Source organism: Ambystoma mexicanum, chromosome 12 (assembly GCF_040938575.1).
Source record: "Ambystoma mexicanum isolate Mex_15411 chromosome 12, UKY_AmexF1_1, whole genome shotgun sequence".
Lineage (NCBI taxonomy): Eukaryota > Metazoa > Chordata > Amphibia > Caudata > Ambystomatidae > Ambystoma > Ambystoma mexicanum.
Genome location: NC_090936.1, coordinates 764639837 through 764653468, shown reverse-complemented (window position 1 = coordinate 764653468; position 13632 = coordinate 764639837). Strand labels below are relative to the sequence as shown.

Here is a 13632-nt window from a genome sequence, read left to right as displayed (position 1 = left end):
TGAAATAGAACCAAGTCTGACAATCAGGCTCAGGGACCCAGAGACAGAGAAGAAGACTGAAAAGGGCCAACTAGGCAACAGAGATACCCCAATGATTGTTGAACTGTATTTCAAGTATAGGGAGGGATGAACTTGATGAACTTTGTAAGAAGCCTCAATAAGGAGAGAGAAACCACATTGTACAGTTAGGGCAAGATAGGGCTTTCTTTCCATGTTCTCACTTGAATAAACATTTCTGCTAAGCACTATGACTCCTCCATATTAGAGTCTTACTTCTGCACCCTTAGAGTAGATAGTGAAAGTCAGAAAAAACACAGTCCATGGAAGAGGCATTTATAAGGGAGAGGCAGGAGAGTGGTCCTCACTTGATCATAGTAAGGGGTAAGAGTGTCCTATCTGAATTTCATCTTAGTCTTTGAAGAGGGAAGAGGAGGAGTAGAAGGTGGAGTGACTGAGATGTTAAAGTGAAAAATTGCGTGATCAAAGGGAGAGGGGCTGGATGGAGGGATCAGGGGAGAAGAGTGAATTAAAGAAAAAGACAAGGTCAAGAGAGTTCACTCTGGAGTGGAAGCCTAGATAGAGAGGGATGATCAGATAGGAGGTTAAGTTCAAGGCAAGTGGCTGCAGAGGGTTTGGTAAGGTTAAAGTCCGCCAGAATAACAATGTCTAAATAAATAGAAACTGATTCAATGAAAAGTTTCAGATAAGGGAAGAAGGAGTTGAGAGGTCCAAGGGTGATCGATAGCGATCCTGAACAGAGTAGACAGGAGGAGTTGAATAGTGGCATTTTCAAAAGAGGTGATATTAGATGGGAATAGAGGGGCCATGTTGAGGGCTTTTTTGATATTGATCCCCACACTGACACCCTTTTTAATAGTCCAAGCTGAGTGGGAGAAGGTAGCAGAGCATTATACCAGAGTCGAGGAATGGGGATCGAGATTTCTGTGATAGTAAGAAGTGAAAGTTCAGGGTGATAAGAATCAATGTTTTTTGTGATGTTTGAAGACTTTTTGCATAGGGATTGTGCATTTCAGAGGCCACATTTTTCCATTATCCTCAAATTATCCATCTACCTTTTAGATACCCCCATATATAGGCATGTCATTTTCTGGGTACCATTTTAAAGTGCCGAAGAGCCTCATTTACTTTTGGTAATGCCAACATGTTGAACACATCAAACAGTTTGATCCAAAATCACCCAATCAAATTACTCTATTCACACCAACCAACCATAATGAGTTCAAATGTCAAACTTTGGTGGTAAGAGTTGCTCATACACTGAATTGTCAATATAGGGGCACAAATTGGTTTTGTGATTTAAACATGACCACTAAATGGATTACATGCTAACCACAAAATATATTACATAATCAACCAAAATCTTCCTAAAGGCAAAGGTTTGCTAAAAATGGGTCATGAACATCTTCCTTCAGTTTTGAGTGAGCAATCAAGAGGGTATTTGAATACGAAATGCCCCTATTAGCCTATCATCATATAATGTCTGGCCTCTTTGAGTGATCAAGATGAATCGTCTGTTTTAGATGGACTTAATAATTCACAGAGACACCTGGGAAATTCAAGAGTTTTTGGTTCAATTTTGGATTTTCAAAAGGACAACTTCATGTGAGAATATGCAGATTCTTTACTGTAATGAACTGGCCTGGAAAATGTGGTGCTCTCTAGGAGCCCTCTCCCTATCTCTTTTGTCTTGTATGGTTCGTTATCTGCCTAGACTATGCATTCCTAAATCCCTGGATGTTATCTAGAGATTGGTAATTCCCAGTGTCTAAGGTCTTTGCTGTCTGGATGTCAAGGGCTAAAAGCAAACACCTCATCTATCTGAACATCCTCTCTAACCAATGTATATCATTCCTACTCTATTTTCCCCACACAATGGTACAACTTAAGGGCTTGTGCTTTCTAGACATTCAGACCCCATTGAGTTGTATCCTTCCACACTCAAATGCTACTCTCCTGTGTCTTTCTTTTGCTCTCCCTGATATCCTCCTATTCTCTTCCCTGCTACACCACCAACCATCTCACCTCATAATCCATGATGTACTGCTATCTCTCTCTCTCTCTACTATTTACCTTTATACTCCAATTTTACTAAACACTGCTCTCCCCTCTCCACACTACTACTACTTTCAGAACACTACTACTAATCTCCCCTCTCTTTTCACTGAATCACTCTTTTCACGTCTTGCTACATCCCTCTTCACACGCCATGCTATGTATGGTGTCCTGCTCACCCTTCCAGGGATATAGGGCCCTGTTCACTCTCCCAATATACTCTCTCTCATTATTGTTACCACCACTTGTTTCCAGCACTCTTCTTCTTACTTATTCCCTCCTTACTCACTCCCACTGCCACTCTAACCTCACTCCCGTACTACTCCTATCTCCCACTCTTCTCTCACTTCTACCCTTAAATTCACAAGCCCTCTGTCTTTCACTGATTCACTCTTTCAGCCTGGTACCTATCTCCCTCACAAATACCTCACCTTGATCCCCAACTGAGGAATCTGCACCCAGACACATCTGCACCATCCTTCCTCCAACTGGTGCTCCAACTGGTCTCTTGGTATTCCTCCTCTGCCCTGGCCTGAACAACCCTCACTCTCCCATCTTTTTATACTTTGGTTCTGCTGTTTGCCCCTTCCCTTTCTATTGGCTGCAATGCTTACCTGATTCTAAGAATCGATCTCTGCCTGTCTTTTCCTCAGGCACTGAGTTACACAATCATGGGTCTTTAAACATTGCTCTAACCCCTTTCCCCTTTTCCAGCAAAGCTTTGGAAACAGTCTCTGGGTTGGTAGAAGCCATGGGCTCTGGCTATTTTCCCTGTGGCTTTGCTCAGTTATTCGTGATTTGTCTTGCCAATTCAATATGGGGAGTGTTTCTGTGACTCTGCTGTCTGCATGCAGTCTCTACTCAAACACAGTTTGTGTTCTGCCACACTTCCAGTTCACATGAGATACATCTGTGGTTGTCAATTTGGTTTTAGCAGTCGTATTGCTTTTGGACAGGGATGTTCTAAGTCCATCTACTGACTGTTCTTGATTCTGTTCGCCTGGCTCCGGTTCTGGTTTTCCCAGTTGCACTATGGGAGTTGGAGTTCTGAAATGGGAAATAGATAACCGTGGCAATGAAAAGGACTGGGAGGTATTTTTTGACAGAACGTGCCACCATTAATAGCAGGCATGACACATGATGGGTTTTATTTATTTATTTTATTTTTCAATTATAACGTCTATAAACCAGCGAGTGGTTTCTAAGCGTGGGATCGGGATTCTAACCTGTTTTGCGCTGCATTGTCTTGCTTCCAAGACAAACACGTTGCACCTGAGCTATCCTGCCTCCTCCTTTTAGAGACTGGTGTCCCCTCTTCTTTCGCCTCCCACTCTGACATGTTCAGGAACATGTCACACCTCCCAAAACCAATGTCCATTATGTTATCATCTGTGAACGTGTATTTCGAATGGAAGAAGGAACTCATCTTCAACTAGAGAATCTGTGTCCTACCTCTATAATTTAGCCATATAAATAGGTCATGGCTAGGCTTGGACTTTGTACATTATTGCTGTATCGAAAGTGTGCCTGTGCCTGTAGCAGAACCCATAGCAAAATAACAATAAAATGTAACTGTGTGTTTGCTTTTACAGCAGGACATCTGAAGTACAGATTGGATCGTGCAAAAAAGGCCATATCAATACATGTCACCGATTTTCTCGAAGACCAAGATTATCATGTGCGTCTATGTCGCAAATGGTTTAGCTGTCAGGATATTGGGGCATATGCACTGGTAGGTAATTTCCATTTTCTATTAATATATTTTACAAATTAACACCAGATCTTGATTATTTGTCTGGAATTTTGCGATTGTATAAAATACATGTCAGCAGAAGAGTGCACTATTTAGTGGGCATTTGACTTTTGAGAACACTCCATTTGGTGGCCATCCGTTACAGGAGTGAGTATGCAATCTGCTGGTCAAACATCAGTCACAGTTCAAAGTTTTATTTTGGTGTTTGCATTGTGTGCATGATCAGTTTTACTGGCAGGACAGATGTTTGTCTTCATAGCTGCTGATATATTTGTGCTGAACGAAATCGTTGTGCAGTGGAGCCCATTGCAACATTGACGTTACAGCAGTGCCAATCACCCATTGTGCGGGAGATGAGAGCAGTGTGTGCTAATTAGTCTCACAGCAATTGCCCTGACACAGATCATCCTCTTCTGTAGCTTGGAGGTCATGCAGTCGGTATCTATTGATAGGCAGGACCTTCCGAAGTCTGTTTAGGCTTGTGTGCAACTATTTCCGTGCCATACATGTGAATGAGAAGTGTCTGTCAATACGGATAGTATAGTGCATTCTCATGAATGCCTCACAACTATTTCAGCTTCAATACCAGTGGATGCAAAGATAGTGTGAATTCTCTAGTAGGGCACCTAGGGCAGGTCTTTTTGATGACGACCTCAGAGGAATAAGACTGGCAGAGGATGCCACTGGCTAACCACAGTGCCCCATTTGAACCATGACGTAGAGGTCTTCAAGAAGATTAGATTTTTTGGTAACAGTTTGGTTTAGGGCACCGATTGCTGGAAATTGGGGATATGCCAGTGTGTGAGGAAGAGGAAGTGTTGGTGTTTGTATTGGGTATGTTTTATGAAATTTACTGAAGTGGATGGGCATTGGGATCTCATACAGCAAGCATTCACACACATTAGCTGTGCTTTGGGTTGAGTATGAAACATGTAAATCTTTCACACACTGAATATATATAATACCCAGAGGTTTCTAAGTGCGGACCCGGGGATCGAACCTGTGTTGCTCCGTGTCGTCTTGCTTCCAAGGCAAGCACGTTACCCCTGAGCGATCCTTATACTGTGTAAAAGCACTATGTGGTATACCAGAGAGGATGGCAACATCATTAGGGCTCAGAATGTGATAGGTTACAAGTAAATACAGAAAGAAATTAGATGTGTTACTGCAACATTCATCATAAATGCTTACAGGTAATTGCACTCCCAATGGGTTCAAATTAATACTGACAGTGATGATAGATCGTTTGTGTTCTCCTTGTGAAACGATTAGGCTAAGCTCACTCTTGTTAACATTTACGACCCAAACTTACCTGCACTTTTTTAAATCATATTTGTAATCATATTAGACATGTGATATGCATTTATTATGTTTGAGTTGATCATCAGTGGGACACTTTTGTATTGTATGCGATATTTGTAGAGCACACAAAGACTGCAAGGTATCGAGGCACTATGGGTGAGAGAGTAGCTAATGTGATTAGGCTGAAAACAGGTATATTTGTAACGCATTATGGAATGGAAAAAACTCTCGAGGTTTGCAAAGGTCTGGAGGCAAGGTGTTCCAAAGCATGGGAGCGAGAACAGAAAAAGATCTCCCACCAGCTCTGGCCCGAGAGAATCTAGGAACAAGTAGCAAAGATTTGGTTGTTGAAAGCGGTAGGCACTTGGGGATGTAAGGCTGAATCATGGAACGTAAATATTCAGCTCCTATAACATGGATGGCACGATGAACCATGCAGAGAACCTTGGACTTGACTCTGCTTCTGATGGGAAGCCAGTGTAACTGACGCAGCAGTTTGCTGGAGTGAGCAAATCTAGGGGCTCCAAGGGTAAGACATGCTTTGGCGTTCTGAAGAGTTTGGAGGTGTTGGAGTAGCCTCTCAGGTTGGCCAAGGTAGATTACATTGCGATAATCTAGGGAGCTCATGATAGAGGCTGTAACGATTTTTGATCTGAGAGGAGCTGGGAGAAGGTGGAGACTTTTTGTTTTTAAACCTTAGATTTTATGAAGCCCATCTAGCAAACTGGGGAAGCCTTGGCTTCCCGGGAACCTGTGGACATACATGTGATCCCAATACTTTTTACCAAGGGAGAGGGCTCAGGACATGAACCAAAAGAAGAAGGCCAGTAGTCATTGGTCCATAGCTGACCCTCCATATTAGAGCCAACTAAGAGAACCTCCGTGTGGCACTGTTTATAAAGATTGAAAAGCAATGGGGACAGGTGGAGCCATGTGGAACTCCACACTTCAGTACAGTTGGCAGGGAAGTGAATGGTGGAAGAGAAATCGTTTGGACCCATTCCGTCAAAATAGAAGAAAACCATTTAATCGGGGTGCCCGAGACACCCGCCTCACAAAGACACTGAAGCAGCCTCTGGTGATCAACTCTATCAAAGACCAGAGAGAGGTCGAGAAGAATCAAAGCTCCCACCTCTCTGCAATCCTGCAGGAGGGCAATATCATCCATCAATGCCACCATCACAGATTCACATCCCATTTCGGGGCGGAATCTGGATTGAAAAGGATGGAGGAGCATGTTAGCCTCCAGGAAGGCAGATAGTTGCTGAGTGACAATCAAGTCCATAAGCTTTATCGGAACAGGGAGAATGGAAATAGGGCAATCATTTTCCACCAACGCAGGGTGAAGATGGGATTTCTTTGGTAGTGGAGAGATTACTTAATGCTCAAGGGAAAGGGGAAATGTGTCCAGTAGTAAAAGATTAATCAAGTGAAGCAGTGAGAAGGACAGTAAGATTACTGCAAGCCTCTTGTAGCCAGACAAGTGGGATATGATCCCTGGGAGAGGCTGATCGAAGTTTTCCCAGAACAGTAGAGACCACACTGTCTGTCAATGTATTAAAGTGAAAGACGCTAGGCAAAGATTCCCCCATCGCAGCAAGAGCCACAAGGGGGTCAGTCAGTAGTGGTCTTTCTAGACTGATCAGTTGACGAATATTAAGAATCTTATCCCTAAAAAAAACAGCAATATGATCACAGTGGGCCTGAGTTAATAAAGATGTTAGAGGGCTTTTTTCAGGAGGTGTCAGTTCCTTAGTAACTCGGAACAACTCATGCGCAGAGCAGGAGGCGGTGAGAATGTGGTTTGCATAAAAATCAGCCTTAGCTTTTTTATATAGCGGCATTGTAGATGGTACGAGCCTGTAGGTAGAACGACTGTGCCGCAGAGTCCGAATTAGAAAGCCAACTGCGTTCCACTCTCTGACATGTTTGTTTCAGGAGCGTAAGTGTAGGAGAGTACCAAGAAGTAGATGGGTGAGCCCGACAAAGGGACTGCGTGAGAGAAGCAAGACTATCTGCTGTGGCTTGAACAGCGTCAATCAAGGCACTGCATGGATCTTTAGAGTAATTAGTTATTCCCTTACCTGTGAGGGCGATAAAAGAGCTTGACATGGCTTCAGAGGAAACCCTAGCCCAGTATCAGCAAAGTTTAAAGAGAGCCACCCGTTTCACTTTTGGTCGAAAGAAAGGGAGCGAAAAAGGAAGAAGAAAATGGTCAGACCAGTTCAGAGGGCGAGGAGGGAACACCAAAAGCCCATCAAAGTCAGAAAAGATTAAGACAAGCTGGTTCCCTTCTAAATGAGTACGGCAACGATTTCTGAGTGTAAAAGTGCAGTCCTGTAATCCACAAAAAATGTACTGGCTTGTAGGTCATCAGAAGCATTCAGATGGAGAATTAAGTCTTCTAAAAGGATTCGGTTAGAGTGTAAGAGAGAAAGGTCAGCGTCCAGTTGGGCAAAAGTATTGAGAAATTGATTAGTGACGTGGCCAGGCGGCCGGTAGGTTATTAAGAAGTGAATTGAGCTAGCAGGGGATGGCTGAAGTCCAATCAGCATAGTTTCAGAAGCCAGGTTGTGAGAAAGCGGAATTATGGAGCTTTTTACTGGGTTTTTAAAAATAATGGCTACCCCGCCTCCAGACTTTGGAGCAGGGTGATCATGATGCAAAATTCTGTATTTAGGAGGTAGCATTTGAATTATGTCAGGGTCCGAGGCGGCAGTAAATATTTTGTAATGTACTTCACAGTGACCCAGATAGACCCATCATAAGGTAGGCAGGACAGATATATTTAGTGATGATACTACTCCATAGAGTGGAGTTCCCTAAAATTGGTAATTTATGACATTCATTGAAGTGGTATGTTAAGGTTCTCACCAGTTTATCTTTCGATCATTACATGCCTTGCAGAATTTCTTGTTCAGCAGTTAGTGCCCCTCTGTACGTTCCAAAGCAGTCAGCGGCATTTAATGTTGTTCAATGGGAGCTTGGCAAACTTGAGGTTATCTTAAGAGAATTGGAGAGGAAATATAATTATATTGCCTATATTGCGTTGAAGCAGAGGACATTGGGCCTATGTGCAAAGGTGAAAATTAATCTTCATAGAGCTTGAAACTGGGAACGGGGGGCGCCAGAGATTTCTGATTATCAGGTCCATGTCCAGGACATGTGGAAGGTGGAGTAAATGAATTGGCTAATGTCTTGAATATTTAGATCTTCTATGAAGAAGAGATAAACTGAATAGATAAGGAATGTGATAGGAGAATTCTCAGTTGTAACGAGGATTTCATAGGAGCATTCACAGAATATGCTAAACGTATAATGAGTCAAAGCTGAGAGTAACAGTGTTTGTCTTTGATACATAGGCTGAATTATCATGGATTGATGAACGATGAAAGATAGGGAACACATTGATGTTTTTGGGCCTTTTCATCGAGTAAAGTGATTGGCACAAAGTGAATGGCACTCTGATTTTTGATAGTATATCAGGATGCTTTCATCAGCAGCACATATCCCTCAAGTCTAGAAAATCATTAATTATGTGCATCCTCAAGTCAGATATAGAGAGAACTGGTTGCTTTTAATATCGAACAGTACCCCTCTTCAAAGCTCTCTAAACCAGGTGACATGTGATAGTTATGTTTTTTTATTTTTTTATTGTGGTTTTCTTTTATGTGATTTATGAATACCTTTCTATATGTATGTATTTTATTTGTTATGATATGTTTTCAGTTTTCTGTCATTTAGGTATGCTTTTATTAAGTGACAATTGGGCATTAACACGTATGTTGGAGTTTGAAGTATTTTATGTTTTATATGCCTGTAAAACAGTTCTCAAAATTATGCATTGGCACAAGATCATTGAACTGAAAATTATTAAAGGAATTATTTTTAGTCTGACACAGTTGTTCATACTCAAGGGAGGTTATTAAATAACCTTATATGGGAAAGTGTTAAGTTTAAAGTCTTTTTTTCTGATTTACTTTTCTAGTTTGTGTTTTTCTGCTTGTTCCATCAGTCTATATAGGTTCATAACTTGTTTTCTGGCGTAGCACATGCATCTAATCTGTATTTCAAAAGATTCACCTCAGAGGAATGATCTGCTGCTTCTTGAGTAAGACTGCTGGCACAATCCTCTCCACATTTGTTGAAGTAGGGAAACACTGGAATAAGAGGGCGAGTCTCAGAAAACCGGCACAGAACATCATTATTCCATATTCATTTTTTGTGCTCTTTAAGATGTAATATCAGACATCAAATCTGCCATTAGAGGACCCACAGATACATCACACTCCCTGGTAAATTGACAACACCCCCTCCACATACACAAGTACCATCAAATCATAGGCTCATTGTAGGTAAATGAGTTTGCAGAGTTTTAAGTACACAACAGGCTTCTGTATGTGCCCGGAATAATTGGTTTTCCTTGAAGGAGCCAACCACCTTCCTCATTTGTGAAGTTTTCCCTAGACTGCTAAGATGCTGTAGCAGCTTTCCAACATAAGGCCCTCCTGAATGTTAACATGAGAATCTGAAAATGTGTAGGGTTCAGTGAATCGTGCATGAAACATTTTCCCAGGGACGTCATTTCACCAAAATGCCAGGGGTAGCGGAAGTGACATCACACGACCCTTGACGCCCTGATAACATCACTGGAAGTGATGTCATTTGACCCACCCTGAAGTGATATCGCGGGAAGCTATGGAACACGACCTTTCACCCGTTGACAAAACAGGGAGTGGCATCACATAGCATTGTACACTACGAAAAATATGGTTATGATATCACTATAATGAGATGTACATTTCATACAAGAATGGATCGCCATATGTATCGTTTAGATCAGTGTGTATAGGCCCACATTACCAAATTACTGTGAATGCAAGCAGACGTCCATGACCAAATGATAATGTGTTATTATATAGCGCTTACGCTTAAGCGCTTTATATAGAAAAAATATACACTCAATTTCACCCAACCTGTGTTGGTACTCATTTATCAACCTCAAAAGGATGAAAGGCTGAGTTCAGGCGTTTAAGAACAGACTACATCAGTGACGCACCCCCCGAAGTGTGCCCGAAATAAACCTTTAATGAGTCTAGCAATTATTGTATAGAATTCTAGAAAGACAGATTATTTTGTATTCCTATTCTTTCTTATTTAGGGCCAGTGCTGAAAGTGTTAGACTTGTGGCACACCTGTTCTTATTTTTTTTTTAAGGGGCCTGAAAAGGAAAGCCAGCCACTCCTTTTTTTTTTTTACCAGAGGTCGCAAGGGAGACCTCAGAGGTCGCAGTTGCGACCCCGGCGACCCCTAAAGGACGTCCCTGCATTTTCCCCAGAAAAATGTTAAGCACCTCAGTGTATTTTTTTGTTTATTTCATACATTCCACATTTTTCAAGCACATAGGTCATTGTTATTATTTGGGTGGGCATTTTAGTAGAGCTATAGTCAATGATAAATTCCACTGTCACAGTGGTATTTCTGAACATACTCACTGTTCAGAGATTAAGAAGAAACTATGCGAGACAAAATTATTTTGTTTCAAGCAGGAATAATCTGAAAGTGATAAAATGTATTTTGACCTACCATTATTCCTCTATGATATCCACACCACAGTGAACACATACATATGTTAAATGGGTCAGATATTTGTAAACATGTATTGACAGTGCAGGCTACTTTGGTTTCTTCTTAATATCATTTTTCAGGAGCAGGTTGATGTGTCATCAATGATAATCAGCCACGCAGCTTTCAGATTCTATATACAAAATAATGTGCACATACTCTTTAACTAAGTGCAGGTGGTTCAATCACCCAGACTTATTTTTCAGCGCACCTTCTGAAGGTATTCCAGAAATGCCATGTTTGCCAATTGTGTACAGATCAATGGAACCCAGAACTATTTCCCTAAACCAAAATTATGCTAAAACAACCTGTGCTGCTTCTTTCAAGGGAAAGTGTGTGAACAATTAGTGAAGCAGGCACGGTATTTTAGGTTTTTGTGGATACAGTGGATACGGTGCTTGTGATTGGGTAATGTTGACATAAACTACCTTTAATACATGTATTTAAACACATTTGAGTTTTAATCAAACTGCAAATGCATTATAATATCCCACAACATTACACTTACCTGTAAAATGTAATAAATGTGACAGTTCTCTGATTACATTAATTCTGGTGTTATTGGTGAACGCCAATTCTTTGCATCATTTGTAATTGTAGCTTTATGCGTAATTTGAACATGTTTTAGATGTAAAGAATTGCCAGTTTAGTGAAGAAGCCACACATTCATTAAAATATCTCTAAGAGTGATGACCTTAAAGTGTATATTATTTTTCCCCATTCCCACATTCAATGAGCATAGTGACGTATATACTATCGTACATTTGTAACTGCAGAAAAACGCCAATAGTAACCATTCCATTGATTTCACGTTTAATGGGGGGATCGGTTGGCCACAGAGATGCCTACATTTCCCCCTTCCTTTGCTCCAAATATACATATTTTTTGTTTTGAAAGAAAATACCTGTATTTCTCTTCAATACAGTAACAATTTATTTTGTTGCCATTTTGTAATTTAAACCATATTTTAGTTGGGGGGAAAATATGCAGAGTTTGGAAAACCACTGGAGTTATTTCACTAAACCCTGAATTCGACAGACAGTAAATCTGCCAGTATTGAACTGATATGCCGGGTTAACCATTACCCCCAACTCGTAATGAAACCCGTTTCAGGTAGATCTTTTCATGCAGAGGTTGTTTTTATGCGGGTTCCATCATACTTTCCCATTTCAGCTATTTTATATTATTTTAGGTTAACACAGTGTAGTTCTTGTGGGAGGATTACAGATACCACATAACACGCTAAAATGACTGTATGTGTTGACTTGGACCTAGATCACTAAATTGCTAGCAGTAGCGGAAGTGACATCACACACCCAATGGCATTGAAGGAAGTGATTGTAACAATGTGCTGGCAATGTCCTTGTCAGCAGCGAGTAAACCCTAAACGGTATATAACATTATAATTTTACTCCTTTTTATTCCCTCTTATATAATTTATTCTGACAATGTATTTCATTCACTACACATCCAATATTTCTAATAGTTGAAAAGAATAGTAACATCACAAAGTGATGTTCTAAAACACTTGTATTCAGCCAACGAATTTCGGACGTCCCATCCTTCTTCAGGGATCTATAACAGTTACAAAACATAATATGTGCAAACTATATTGTATTTCTTATTTACAATGTGAAATAGTTCATCTAAAGGTATCACTGGATAGAATGTCTCATACATACCTGTATCACACCTATGCTTAATCTGAAATGAACCATTGAAAAAAATGGAAAACATGATGCCAGCACAATCGTGCGAATAATGTAGTGGTATAAGATTTCATACTAAAGTGGGCTCTAGTTACACAGTATACAAAGTTTACAAAAATATCACACATACCTCATGTATTTTTGAATGTTCATACTGTGCTGAAAGTCTCAATTTTTAACCAACTCCTGCAGTTCAAGTATGTGGAGTTAGAAAGTGATAAAAGAGAGGATTTATTTTATTTATTTTTACATTGGTATAGCACATAAACAGCCCAAGGGCATCATGGCGCTGTTACTTGCAGAAAGCTTAGTTGCAGCGAGGTACATTTAAACATTTACATTATACATATTGTGCATTGGAAAACATTAGTACAGTAGTCTAGTTGCAGCAGCAGTATGTTTTCAGGTTCTCAGGGGTGAGGCGAGTAGTCCCACGGGACTGTAGTGTTGATCAAGTGAACAATGTGGTTTTCATAGCTTTACGGAAGGCAGTGAGTTAAGATTAGGCCGCAAGAGTTGTGGGAAGGGCGTTCCAGTGTAGGGAGGCAAGGTAGGGAAAGCTGAAGCCCCCTGCTCTGGCTCTTTTTACCCTGGGCACAGTGAGCATGTTTGCGTAAGATGGTCTGGTAGGCCTTAGAGATGTGGCGGGGTAGATTCTTTGTGACAGGTAGGCCGGTGCAGAGAGGTGGATGCAATTATGGGTGAGAGTCAGGGCTTTGAATATAACCTTCTCCTTTATTGGGAGCCAGTGGGATGATTTTCTATTGGCAGTGATATGTTCTCTCTTAGAGATACCTTGGGTTGCACTCAGAGCACTGTTCTGAATTACTTGCAATTTTTCAAGATTTTTAGAGGAAGTCCCTAGGAAGAATACATTACAGTAGTCCAACATAGAGCCTGTGATAGCTCTGGCTATGTTGGTACAGTTCTATTTGGAGAGAAAGGGCCTGGCCGTGTTAAGGATACCTTCTGTAAAACCTAAGTTGCTATTTTGTCCAATGTAGGGATTACAGCAATCTCCATTCAATGTTGCCCGCTTACCTCCAGGTTAAGAAATGGTAATTGGTGAAGCAGTAATGGACCTGGCTCATAGAAGCCTGGATACTTGTGTGTGATGTGTAACCTACCTTAAAGGGCTTAATTCAAAACACAGACTCATTTCTGAAAAAC

General features: G+C 41.0%; 1 protein-coding gene across 1 annotated transcript in view; it reads left to right on the top strand.

The window, feature by feature from the left end:
• IL17REL (interleukin 17 receptor E like) overlaps positions 1-13632 on the top strand; it is a 747013-nt gene that overhangs the window by 447375 nt on the left and 286006 nt on the right. The window contains exon 7 of the mRNA XM_069629260.1: positions 3666-3805. Coding sequence (XP_069485361.1) covers positions 3666-3805 — 140 coding nt within the window. The remainder of the gene's footprint in view (positions 1-3665; positions 3806-13632) is intronic.